Consider the following 13,143-nt stretch of genomic DNA (forward strand, 5'->3'; position numbering starts at 1 on the left):
GTGTGGGTGTGAGTAGGTGAGTTTCTGAAGCAGGTGCAAGTGTCAGCAGGTGAATTTCTGGAGCAGGTGCCTGTGTGAGCGGGTGAATTTCTGAAGCAGGTGCCGGTGTGAGCAGGTGAATTTCTGGAGCACATGCAGGTGTGAGCAGGTGTATTTCTGAAGCAGATGTGAGTGTGAGCAGGTGAATTTCTGAAGCAGGTACGGGTGTGATTGGGTGAGTTTCTGGAGCAGCTGCGGGTGTGAGTGGGTGAGTTTCTGGAGCAGGTGCAGGTGTCTGCAGGTGAGTTTCTGGAGCAGGTGCTGGTGTGAGTGGGTGAGTTTCTGAAGCAGGTATGGGTGTGAGCAGGTGAGTTTCTGGAGCAGGTGCAGGTGTCAGCAGGTGAATTTCTGAAGCAGGTGCGGGTGTGAGCAGGTGAGTTTCTGGAGCAGGTGCCGGTGTAAGCAGTTGAGTTTCTGAAGCAGGTGCAGGTGTGAGAGGGTGAGTTTCTGAAGCAGGTTGGCTCATCTTGAAAGCTCTGTCTTGTGAACATCATAACTGAACAGTTAGTGTTTGAGTTTTTATTTTTGTAGTGATTCTTATTCCACAAAAATGTGGTTTTTTCTATTTTTTTTTCTTTTTGTTCTCAGAGTTCACCAGCACTGGTTTGGAAGCAACAGAAGCTAGAATTTTTCCAGCAAAATCACCCAGAATTGTGTGTGAACGCCAGTGCTTTCTTGCCATGAGAATTTACAGTCGTGTTACCACACAGACTGTATTTGTGTAGTCGGCATGTCCTAAGGGTCTTCTCTGTTCCGGGCACTGCCTGGGTGTCACAGATGTGAGGGAGGAAATGAGCAAGGCGCACCCACAGCCGGATGTGGACAGTTGAGGGACACCTCGATGGGGTCACAGGCAGGGGCGGCAAGGAGTGACTGGAAGGGCGGCTGAGCTGTGGGGAGTAGGTAGAGTCAGGCCCCACACGCCAGGCCCCATCCACCTGGGCTGTGACCCTGGAGGGGTTGTCTTCCTGTCCCCAGGCCCCTGCTGCCCAGGAGACAGGCTGCCTCCAGGAGGGTTTGGTGCAGGAGGGGCATAAGCAGCCAGCAGGAGACGGTGATGGTGGGCACTGGATGGGCAGGAAACACAGAGCTCGGAGCCCTGGTTTCATGAAGGAGAAGTGGGGCACGAGGTCGAGGGGGCAGGTGGTGGCGGCACTGTCATAGGAGCTGGCTGTGCACATGCTGAGGCTCAGGGGTCACTGGGCAAGGGAGTGAGGGCAGCCATGGATCTGGCGAGCCTGGGTGCCGGGAAGACTGGGAGGGGAATAGGTCTCTGTGGAGGGGAAGGGGTGGGTGGAGTTGCGAGAAGGCCCCAGGCTCTGTCCATGGGCTGCTCACTGCCCAGAGAGGGCAGACCAGGGATTACCACTTGCGCGTCTTGGTTCAGTTGTTTGGAGACGGTGCAATTAACCTGACATGGGGGCAGCAAGTAGTGCCTGCAGGGCCACCTGGATGCCACCCCCTGTGCCCCCGGCCTCAACAGCAGGCTTTGGTGGCCTCGCCTTCCGCCTAAAGTGGCTTTGGGAAAACTAGCACTTAGCGCCAGCCAGGCCAGCCGGGTCCTCAAGCAGTTTCCAAACAGCCACAGGCTCCAGCTGCCCGACCCCACCAGGGCGCCCGGCTCACGGTGCTGCGGGTGCCACACAGCAGGCCCAGGACAGAGACTGCACCTCCAAGCACTCAGCCATGAGGGAGACGCAGCACTTACATAACGCGCTATGATCGGGGCTATTTTTAGCCACCATATGTGCTGTCTTATGAGCTGAGCTTTCCCTAATTTGAGGTGTTCTTTTTTCTTTTATGGATGCCTTCAGCATGGCTTGGAATCGAAAAATAAGACATTGGAAGAGCCAAAATCCAGTGTTCCCAAAACCAGGGTTCCTGTGCCTCCACCCAGAGCAAAGCCCGTGTGGTGCTGAGGGTGTGAGGGAGCAGGGTATGTTCACGGCTACCCACGTGGGCGCTCAAGCACCCAGCAAGGCAGGAAGGACAAGGGCCTCCTCTGAGAACGCGCACGCCTCTTCTCCTTTAGTCCAACAGTTGCGCAGTCCTCAGATAGATGCATCTTTTATAAAATGCTGTTGCCAAATCTAACCCTCTTCCACTGTACTGTGTGTGCGTGTTCACATTTTCTGATTTCATAATTTATTTTTGGATTTTATATGTTCGTGTTTATATCAAACTAAATCTAGATCCTCGAGTATGTGGTTGGAGAAAGTGAATCTGATTTTTAGTCTGCATGGGACCAGAACTCTGGTTTTTCCTATGACGCCAGTGCAGCCTGTGTGTGCAGGAACAGTAGAAAGCGAGGTGTCTGACGGATCCCCGACTTCTGGGTCGTCCAGCAGATCCCTCACATTGGCAAAGTACGCTTGTATGCGGCCCTGCAACCAGACCCTCCCCTGTGCGGAGGAGCTGACTGCGGGGGCTGGGGGAACGGTGGCGGTAGGAGCACTGCTAACTCCAGGAGGACTGCTCGGCGGAGGTGATGCTTGATGAGAGCCTGACGGGAGGAGGAGCTGTTCAGATGGAGAGTGGGGGACGAGGAGCTTCCCCTGGAATGCAGAGCAGCTCTGGGATGAGGGGTGAGAGGGCAGGCTGCCAAGGAGAGACAGCCAGGTCTGTGTGCCCCTCTCTGAAGAGGCAAGACCGTCTCACAGGGCAGGGAGCTAAAATGCATGCTAAGGAACCATGGTGATGGGGGACCCAGCTCTTCCCTCTGTGGCTGAGCTTTCTCAGGACAGGACCACTGTGCACAGCGAGCACAGCCCCGGGACCAGGGCCTGCCGGGCGTCTCCTGCGCACCAGCTGCTGGGGCAGATGCATTTCAGCACACCCAGCACATCCATCAACCCCAGACTACAGGTGGAGGAGCTGGGCTTCGTGCGACAAGGGAACCTGCTGATGGGGTGGGGCGGCTCTGGGGCCAGCCTAGGCCTTCCTGTCTCTGAAGCCCGAGCTCTCTCCCTGCTCCGGGGGTCCCAGGGCCGCGGTGTGAGCAGTGCTGGTTCATGCAGAATATTGTGGAGGAGGCAGCCCATGAGGCTTCCAGCAAGAGAGATCTCAGCAGCTGCGGCCCCTCGACCGTAAGACATGAATCCATGGCACTGAGAGCATCCATTTAAGCGACTGTCTCTCATCCGAAGGGTCGCTCCTCCCACCTCAGTGAGGATTTAACGACCTTGAGGATCTCTAGCAGGGGTGGGAGACCCAGAGGCCCCAGCCCTTCCTCTGGTGGGTTTCCTGGAACATCTAGTAACGTCAGCACCAGTCACTCTGTTCTCTCGAGAGACCTCGGAGGGACACGGTGAGTGAAAGGTCATCTTAGTCCAGGTCTGCTGCTTGTGTGTGAGTATCTGGCACTGGGCCCATGACAAGAAAAGGAATTCATGTCTCACAGTTTTCAGGTCTTACAGTTGAGGGGCCACAGCTGCTGAGAGCTTGCTGGTGGGTCCCGAGGCGGTGGGGGCCTTGCCTGGCAGGACAGTGAGCCAGATCAGGGCTGCCTTCCACTGCGTATAAAGCCACCAGGCCCCACCCACCCCGGGCCAGCCCATGAAGCCCTGAACCCATGAATGGACTGATCCACTCACAAGGGGGGGCCGTCCTGACCCAGTCGCCACCGCCTCCCAATGTACCATGAGTTTCGAGATTTCACAGGGATGAACATTCTATCCACAGCAAATGTGTATTTCAGAATTGCTAAAAGAATCGATTTTAAATGCTCTCAGCACAGAAAAATAGTGCGTGGTGAGGTGACGGATCAGTTAATTGGCTTGATGTAATCATCCCACCCAGGACACCTACAGCAAAACATTACTGCGTCCCGTGAGAGTAGTTACAGTCGTGATCTGTCAGGTAAACGCAGAAACATTTTTTTTTAAAAGATGAACAGAGAAAAAGAAAGAGCTCTGGGACCCAGGTTCAGTCAGGAGCTTTTTCTCACAGAGAAGAGGAAGGAACCTGGGGATCCCTGAGACCAGGGGCCGTGGATCCCATAGGCCACGCCGACTTCCCCGACAGACAAACCCAGAGCCAGGCCGTTCTGGCGAGGGGCGGGGCTGCTCACTGAGGCGTCTTCAGCGCTGCTCCTCACTCCCCTTGATGCCTGGAGTGAGAGTATTTGCCTGATTTATTTTGTGCAGCTCAGAGCTCATGGCGCCGAGGCAGAGCCCCTGCATTCGGGTGGCTGAGGGTTTGACTTAAGGTTGGATTGGGAGGAAGGGAAGATGTGGCTGCTCCACATGTGGGTGAAAAGAGGCATGAGCCGCAGCAGCCCCGTGTCCTTTTCCTCTAAACTTCCAGTTTAGAAATATTTCCGACCTACAGAAAACTGGGGAGGGCCTCACAGTGAGCACCGACGTTTCTGTTCCTTAGCTGTGGTCGTTAACAAAGTGCCCATTTGTGTGTGTGTGTTTGTGTACAGAAACACACAGACACCATAACACACACAGATACACATAGACACAGACATGTATACACATCACAGACACACATATCACACACCCAGAGACACACACACACATCACATACATAGACACACACATACACACATTATACAGAGACACACATTACAGACGCACAATCACATAGACACACACATAGACACAGACATGTACACACATGACACAGACACACAGACATCACAAAGACACACACATCACATAAACACACACACAGACACAGACATGTACACATATCACACAGACACATATATCACACACACCCAGATACAAACTGACACATCACGTAGACACACAGACACACACATATGTACAGATACATCACATAAACACACACACAGCATACAGACACACATCACACAGACACAGAGATATGCACAGACACAGACATGTGCACACATCACACAGACACACATATATACACATGTACATGCACATCACATAAACACAGACACACACATACACACAGAGACACACACACACACCTTTTGCTGGTGAGAGCCGGCCCCGCCATCGTGTCTGTTCATCCCGGATTGCTGTCATGGGTGTCCTTTGTGAGACTGAGATCTGCGAAGGGTTGAAGCCAGTTGCTTTGTGAATATCCTTTCATCTGGTTTCTATGTAATTAGGTTCCTCTTGGTCCTCTGGGGCGGGAATCCTGGCGGGTGAGCTTCTGGCACAGCCCGTGGAGGCCCAGGGTGTGTCCAGTGATTGGGGAAGTCTCTTGTGCTCACAGGGCCGGGGAGGCTTCCGGATTCCCCCTGGAGAAGGTGCTTCTCCTCTGGGTAATGAGTCACGTGTGGTCTGTGTGTGTCTCTGTGTCTGTGTGATGTGTGTCTCTGTGTGTCTGTGTAATGTGTTTGTGTGTTTATGGACGTGTGTGTGTGTGTATATGTATATGTGATCCTCGGGATGGGGTGAAGGTCCCGTGGCTGAGGTGTCCACTGACCATTTCTGCCTGAATGGGGGCTGTGGCAGTGGTGGCCGCAGGGCCGGCTGTGCTTCCGAGGGGAGCAGTAGGTGCCTGGCGCCTGCATCCACACCTGCCTGGGAGCCACCTCCGTCTCTTACTCCACCACCTCCAGTGCTCTTCCCTCTACTGTCCGCCTCTGCAGGGTGAGGTTTTGCACAGACTGTGTACAGAAACACATACACATTACACACACACAGACACGCACAGATACACATAGACACAGACATGGACACACATGTCACAGACATACACAGGCACATGTCACACAGACACACGTCACGCAGACACACAATCACATAGACACACACACAGACATGTACACACATCACACAGACACACATATCACACACACCCAGAGACATCCACGCCCCTTCAGGGTCCTGGTCCTTAGGGAGCTGGTTAACAGGGTGTCCAGAGGAACAACTGAATACTCCTGAGCTCTCGATGTGAGCTCTGGGTTCACATGGCTCCGGATCCATGAGATGTGAGCAGCGCTGGGTGGAACCTTGGCAGAACTTTGCTAGCATCTGCTGAGAAGCTGGTGGGGAGGTCCTGGGGGGTGGCTTGAGCTGTGGAGTGAGTGTGGGAGAGACAGCGAGTTCCCGCCCATCAGTCAATCAGCAGACTGTCCCATTTTCATAGCAGTCGCCACCCAAATGTCATTCGAGTCCCGTCTCAGGATCCTGGGTGTACGCCTGTTCTCCAGGTCTGGTTCCTGTGAAATTCATGGAGATTATTGTACATTCTCGAGTGGGAGTGCAATTGATGTGTGTGTGCCGATTCTCCCCGTATTTTCTCCCAGGCTTTCTAAGAGGAACGTTTGCAGCAGACCCGTCCCCAAATGATCATGCTGTGGTTTAGGTTTGGTTTTAGGAGCCATGCCTCACGCACATGGCAGCGGCCATCCTGAGCGCTCACGTCCAGACATCTGCGGGAACGGTGTCCATGCTCGTTGCGTTCCTCACCCGGTCAGCATCTCTGATTCAGCCTCTGAAGTTTCTTCATCTGTTAACACTGAGACACAAATTTCAAATGCATATTTTTATATAAACTTGTGTTTGCTTTTTGGCTACTGTCAGACAAGTGTAATTGGTGAGTTTTCAGCTGCTCTGAGATTAAATATGTAATGTTGAGCAGGATAGGTGTGGCTTTGAGTGGACCTCAAGGAAGTTTATTTGAACTTGGGGAGGGTTTTTCAAACAGGGTTCCCCAAAGTACCCAGTTATCAGAGTTCCCAGCATGTCCTGTTGGCTTTAGCTGTGCTGGTAAATATACACAGTGATTAAGTTGTGAGTCACTGAGAATATTAACTCAGAAACCAGTGAACTTTTCCGACCTCCAGATTACAATGCTGTGGTCATCACACATATCTGTTACTAAATTCATCCAGGTCAGCCCAGAAAATGAGCAATATTGTTTTCATATTAGATAGAAACGTATTATAATCTTATGATTACTTTATTGTTAAGTAATTTATAAAAAGACTTGACAGCCCCATCCCAAATTCTTCACCCAGTTACCATTTATACTTACCGCTTCTTGTAAAATGAAGTTTTTATTTTAGACCTTTCTCCAGCTTTTAATACAAATGGTCAACTCCAATTCAGAGAAAATTTAATTTACTGTTGTTTATATTCAGAGTATGTGTTTGTGCACATTATTAGCACCTTGTCGCTCAGCTACGATCTTGCAATTATTCTATTTAATATAATGATCCAACAGCTTAAAAAACAAAAAGACTAAAACTGAGCCAGGGAAGAGGGGTTGTGGCAGAGCTGGCAGAGCCTCTCGGGACCAGCGGCCTTGCTGTGGAGGTACGCTTCGCTCCCAGAGGCTTTAGGGGCAAATTGAGCTGAACCTGCTGGAGATGCAGACACCTGCCCCCTACACACCCGGCTTCATCTCCGCACTTCAAGCTCTCAGCCTGTCCTAGAAGATCCAGGTGATAAAAATGACAGCAAAATTTAGAAGAGCATGGCTCTTTGTGCCTCCAGAAAAAGACTGGTTTTCCTTAAGTGGTGTGGCTGATTTCACAGTGGTGGCGAGGGATTTTCAGTCCTCTCGTTGCTGAGAGACACAGAACCTGCCCTGGGCATCCCACTTTCGGGGCCTTGCTTCTCCAAGAACTGCCCAGGTGTCCCGTCCACCAGGAACACACTCCCCGCAGATGCTCAGCTCATGACTCCCTGCTTGCAACTTGGCCTGTCATGGCATCTCACCCACGCGTGCTCCTGCCACAGGTGAATGGCCGTGGCCTTAGTCTACGTCCAGTTGTCTTGTGAGACTCTGGGGCAGGGAGGGCTCAGATGCAGGCCCCTCCAGAGCACTTCCCTGAGGCCCGTGAGTGGACGGGATGGGTGTGGAGGGCAGCGGAGGCAGGAGGGTCCCCCGGTAGCCATCAGCCTCCCCTCCCCCATCCACTCAGCAGAAGACAGCCACAGAACACCTGCCAAGCGTACTGGCCACTGAGGGCCATGATCCCTGCCCTCACCATGCAATGCAAATGAGGCAGAGGTCTCCATGGGAGGCGCCCTGTGGGAAAGGCATGCAATGCCCACCCAGCGACAGGACAGTGTCTGCCTGCCCTGGATGGGGAGGGCGGCTGCCCAGTGACTGAGCCCTTACTTTATGTGCGTGGGGCAGAAGCATGTCTCTGGTTTTAATTCCTGCAGGGCAGTCAGGTGAGCTGAAACGCAGCTCGAGGTGGATGTTTGGGTGCTGAGGACAGGCTTGTCAAGGTCTTGCTGCTAGGATCCCACAACTGTGGAAAAGGCGTTGTGTAATCTTGGTTGGGGTCCCAGCCACTTGTGTTGTAATCCCAGAGCTGGGTTAGAACTTGGGGTGCGTGATCTAGAATTCCCGCCTGAGACCATGTTGTCAGCAGCAGAGATGAGCCGGGGGCACCCAGGCCTGGCCCGTGCCCCACGGGCCCCCTGACTTCACACCTCCCCAGCTTCGTGACCTCAGGGCTCTCCTATGGCCCTCACTAGGCCAGCCTGGACCTTCCAGTGTGGCCAGGGCAGCACCCAGCCAGGACATCTTGGCGAATCGGTCACTCCTCAGTCCTTGCGCTATTTCTTTCTGCTTTAGGGCAACACCACCCTTTTCTATAGGTCATACTTTAGGTGCATTTAACCTCGTTATCCAGAAATCAAACTCAGTTGCTTCACAGTTTCCTTTTTGGTGACAGAGTCTCTCTGGGTTTCAGTGTCTGGACAGAACTTGGGGTCGAAAGCAGCTGTCTGCACGTCTGTCATGGTGGCTTTTGAGCACACCGTCTGTGCGGGCACCCACGAATGCCACGCACGCCTTAGTTGGTTTCATCTTAGAGAGGGTGTGCTGCTCTCCCCACTTTCCAGATGGAGAAGCCGAGACACAGAAGGGGAGTGACCTGCCCAAGGTCTCCCGCCTTGTAATAGGCAGAGCCGGCTTCCAAATAAGTTCATATAATTGTGTGCAAGGGCACATGTGCACACCAGGATGCAAGATTATCTTTATTTTTGTAGTAACACACGTATATGTCCATGTTGCTTTTTTTAAATTTGAAAAGTGTCTTGGTTTCCTGGGGCCATGGTAACAAGTAACCAGAGACTGACCGCTGGACACAGAAGCGCACTGCCCCCCGCCCCGGAGATGGGGTCTGAACTCAGGTGTGGCCGGGGCGGGCTCATCCTGAGGCTGCGGGGAGCATCTGTCCACCCCAGGCCTCTCCAGCTTCTGTCCTGGCTGTGTCCCTGGGTCTCCCTGGGTGTGAAAGCACCGCCCCGACCTCCGCCAGCATCTTCTCTGGGTGTGCTCCATGAGACAAGGGGTCAGGGCCCACCCTAGTGACCTTGTTTTAGCTTGGTTACCTCTGTAAAGAGTCTCCAGCCAAGGTCACATTCTGAGGCACCCAGAGCTAGGCTTCAGCATCCCCATTTGGGGGGACACAGCTCGGCCCCTAACAACTGTCGTAAGCTTATGACCTTCACATTTGTAAGCCGGGTAACGTTCTGCCAAGGCACATGGCTTTTCTTCTTTTCTTTTAAAAATGGGCGATGCCTCTCACAGAGGCTGGCATCTCTACCATGTTTATCTCAGCGTAAACATGCCACGTTGAGGACGCCCGGTCTGCGAGCTGTGCCTCCCGGTCAGCCCAGGGTGCAGGCGCTGCGCTTGGGGCCCCGTCCGCAGAGCGAGCTGCAGGCTCCTGTCTCCCGCCCTCTCTTGCAGGCGTCTTTCCCGGCAAACCTGCAGCTCGTCCTTGTTCTTCGCCCAACGGGATTTTTCCAAAGGACTCTCTCCGACATCGCTTTCAAATTCAATAGAGATGACTTTAAGATGAAGGTGCCGGTAAGTGTCCCTGCCTCCATCCTGAGGTAGCAGAATAGAGCTCACCGCCTTCCTGCCCCATCTGTGATCATCAGCATCCTCTAGGAGCCAACTTCGGGGCCATGCAGTCAACTAAACCCCGCAGGAGCTGGCAGGAGGTTGCACTTCCTCAACACTGTCAGGAGCGACGCAATCCTTTCTTCTTCCACCCCTGCCCCCGGCCCCCACCCCCCACCCCACCCACCTCAGACGGGCCACGGTGTGGGCCTTCTACCAGGACACGGGTCACACGACATTCGTGCCCCCAGGAAAGCTGCAGAACTTGGGACCCTGAGGACTGAGAGTCCCCTCAGCCCACCTGTGAGGAATGCAGCCCAGACCTTGCCTGCACCCTGGGGATGCGAGAAGGGCTGGGGAGGGGGCTGTAAGCGTCCCTGGACCTGGGAGGGAGCCCCACTGCTGGCAGGGATGGGCCGGACCTGTCCTGGGGCAGCCAACAGGGTGACCCCTGCCCCATTGCCACCACTCTAGCCAGGCATAGGGCATCATCTCCCAACACTGCCCACTGAGAAAGTACCTTCAGCCTTGATCCACTGTCCTTTAAAGAACAAAGGCTCCACAAAGCCCCTTAGAGCCTGTGTGGCCCTGTCACCAGCCCAAGCTGTGCCAGCTCCCCTGAGAGCTCTGGTCAGCCACTTCGGGGAACTCATGTCTTCTCTGCCACAAAGAGAACAGGGACATACGGGCCAGCACCAGGAGTTCCCTACGACACCAGCCAGACCCTGCTGGAAATCAGGGAATCTGGGGTGCAGGTCACTAGCTGTGAAGCTACTCCCTGTGCCCTGGGAATCAGGTGGCACCAGCCCTCCCTCCCCACTCTCACTGCACTGCTACAGCCTCCACGCCACATGAGCAAGAGCTCTGTGCACACCCCACCACAGGGAAGCTCTGTGCACGCCCCGCCACTGGGAAGCTCTGTGCACACCCCACCATGGGGAAGCTCTGTGCACGCCCCACCACGGGGAAACTCTGTGCACGCCCCGCCACGGGGAAGCTCTGTGCACGCCCCGCCACGGGGAAGCTCTGTGCACGCGACCCGCCACGGGGAAGCTCTGTGCACACCCCACCATGGGGAAGCTCTGTGCACGCCCCGCCACTGGGAAGCTCTGTGCACACCCCGCCACGGGGAAGTTCTGTGCACGCCCCGCCACGGGAAAGCTCTGTGCACGCCCCGCCACGGGGAAACAGTGCATGCCCTGCCATCGGGAAGCTCTGTGCACGCCCTGTTTTTGTAGCCTCCAAGAACCCTTTGTTTCTGAACAGCCTACTTTCTAGAGACGACCAGTGACAAAACTGTGCAGAGCAGGGAATCGTGGGCAGTGGGAGGTTTGTGTCCTGACACCGGGCGAGCCAGGCATTGCATGTGCAGCTCAGCACCCCAAGGACAGCGCCTCTTGTGGTGGCGTGTGTGCGTCATGGCCCTTGTGAGAGAGGATTCCATGGGCCCAGCCGTTCCCTCCTGTATGGAGACACTGCACACTAGCCTCGGGCTTCGTGACCACACACGTGTCACGGGAGCAAGACCAACCTCACTGGTTATTGTGCCACAGGCTCCCCCACGCAACGGCGCCACCACGAGGCATCAGAGTGGGTTTCCCAAAAATCATCACCAGCATCTTTAAACGCACAGCCCCACTTAGATAATTCTTGATGTTACAGGCGAAGCATGTGGAGGATGCAGCTGAAACATGCACGGCCTGTGTTTCAGTGCTGTGTGCTGACCTCAGCCCTAGAAAGGAGACAGTAGGGGCAACGGTGGCCCGGGGACCCCTGGCGCCGTGGCTGGCTAGGGAGAACGGTGGCCCCGGGACCCCTGCCACCGTGGCTGGCTAGGGAGAACGGTGGCCCCGGGACCCCTGCCACCGTGGCTGGCTAGGGAGAACGGTGGCCCCGGGACCCCTGCTGCCGTGGCTGGCTAGGGAGAATGGTGGCCCTGACACCCCTGCCACCATGGCTGACTATGGAGAACGGTGGCCCCCAGAACCCCTGCCACTGTGTCTGTCTGACAAAATCACCCCCAGCTGAGAGTCCCCACTCCAGACTGATACACTGTCTAACCCCTGATCAGTAACCCCTGAGCTGAATCTTGGGAGACCCCTTTTGTGGTCCTGCCTGACAGCTGCAAAGCCAAACCTAGATTTTATCCAAACCTGTGGATAGAGTGACCTCAAAAAAGGCAAGAGAAATGCAGAAAAATGAAGACAAGGCACATGTACAGAAACGTGTGTGGCCAACGCAAGCACGGGTTTCCTGTGTAACCGTAGCCGGGAACCGCGGGCCACACTCCCCAACTGGCCTCAGTGGTGTCATATTGATTCCAGCTGGATCAATGACCGTGGGGTGTTTTCGGGAGGAATAGGGACACAGTGATCATCTTTCCATCAGAGCGCTGTTCGAAGGTGTTTCTGGGGTGGTGTAAACGCCTATGGCGCATGTCAGCCGTCACAGGCCACACTCCCGTTGGGTTCTGTGCGCCTCCAGCGGCGCCATTTGCTCCTCACTGTGGCATTTACGAAGGAGGTAGCTGAGACACAGAAAGTCGGCAACTGGCCTGCAGGTGAGTGGGACCCACACCCAGGTCCACACAGGTCTGAAGCCCAGGACTCCGTCTGTACAACTGCCCACAGGGTCCAGACGCCCCCCTCCCCACAACCACCTGCAGTGTCCAGGCCACTCCATCCCCACAGCCACCCATAGCGTCCAGGTGGCCATGTCCCCTCTGTGCTGCTGGGCACTCTGCTGATAGGGCAGCTCTTTTGGGAGCCAACAATAACCCTGAAGGCCACCACCCATTCCCTTTCTCCTCCAGGTCATAATGCTGAGCTCCGTACCAGACCTACACGGTTACATTGATAAGTCGCAGCTGACCGAGGACCTGGGCGGGACCCTGGACTACTGCCACTCTCGGTGGCTGTGCCAGCGCACGGTGAGCCACGTCGGGGCCAGGGGTTGGCTGCGGCCAGCTCGAGTTCACCCACGAATTGATCTCGCATTACAGCATGGCCTTTTCCAAAACACGTCCACATTAAGAGACGTTTTCTTCCCCAAGAATGAGGAGATGGTCTCAGTGGACCTTCATCATTGTAAAGAAGTAACATGAGCAATAAGTCAGGGAGTGGCTTTCTCTGGGCTTGCAGAAGACCAAAAAAGCCCTTGAGCTGTGGTTTGTAGCACTCACTGCTCTCAACAGGAAGAGGCAGCACAGGCAGGGGTGACGCTAGGTGGCGGGCACATTTGTGGAGGGTGCCTTGTGGGATGACGCCAGGTGGCGGGCACATTTGTAGAGGGTGCCTCGTG

At 54.8% G+C, this 13,143-nt stretch overlaps 1 protein-coding gene and 1 long non-coding RNA gene across 22 annotated transcripts in view; both read left to right on the top strand.

The window, feature by feature from the left end:
- Nucleotides 1-4,529, top strand: part of LOC116528837 — a 6,364-nt gene extending 1,835 nt beyond the window's left edge. For 3 of the 5 annotated variants that reach the window (XR_004259234.1, XR_004259229.1, XR_004259231.1), the window contains exon 4: nucleotides 298-4,529. This is a non-coding gene — a long non-coding RNA (uncharacterized LOC116528837). The remainder of the gene's footprint in view (nucleotides 1-297) is intronic. The other 2 variants (XR_004259232.1, XR_004259230.1) reach the window with 2 other exon arrangements.
- Nucleotides 1-13,143, top strand: part of MCF2L (MCF.2 cell line derived transforming sequence like) — a 200,882-nt gene that overhangs the window by 155,140 nt on the left and 32,599 nt on the right. For all 17 annotated transcript variants that reach the window (XM_032246269.1, XM_032246279.1, XM_032246267.1 and 14 more), the window contains 2 exons: nucleotides 9,688-9,807; nucleotides 12,656-12,772. In XM_032246269.1, coding sequence (XP_032102160.1) covers nucleotides 9,688-9,807; nucleotides 12,656-12,772 — 237 coding nt within the window. The remainder of the gene's footprint in view (nucleotides 1-9,687; nucleotides 9,808-12,655; nucleotides 12,773-13,143) is intronic.

The sequence above is a fragment of the Sapajus apella genome, unplaced genomic scaffold, assembly GCF_009761245.1.
Source record: "Sapajus apella isolate SASKATOON/1434 unplaced genomic scaffold, GSC_monkey_1.0 scaffold60, whole genome shotgun sequence".
Classification (NCBI taxonomy): domain Eukaryota; kingdom Metazoa; phylum Chordata; class Mammalia; order Primates; family Cebidae; genus Sapajus; species Sapajus apella.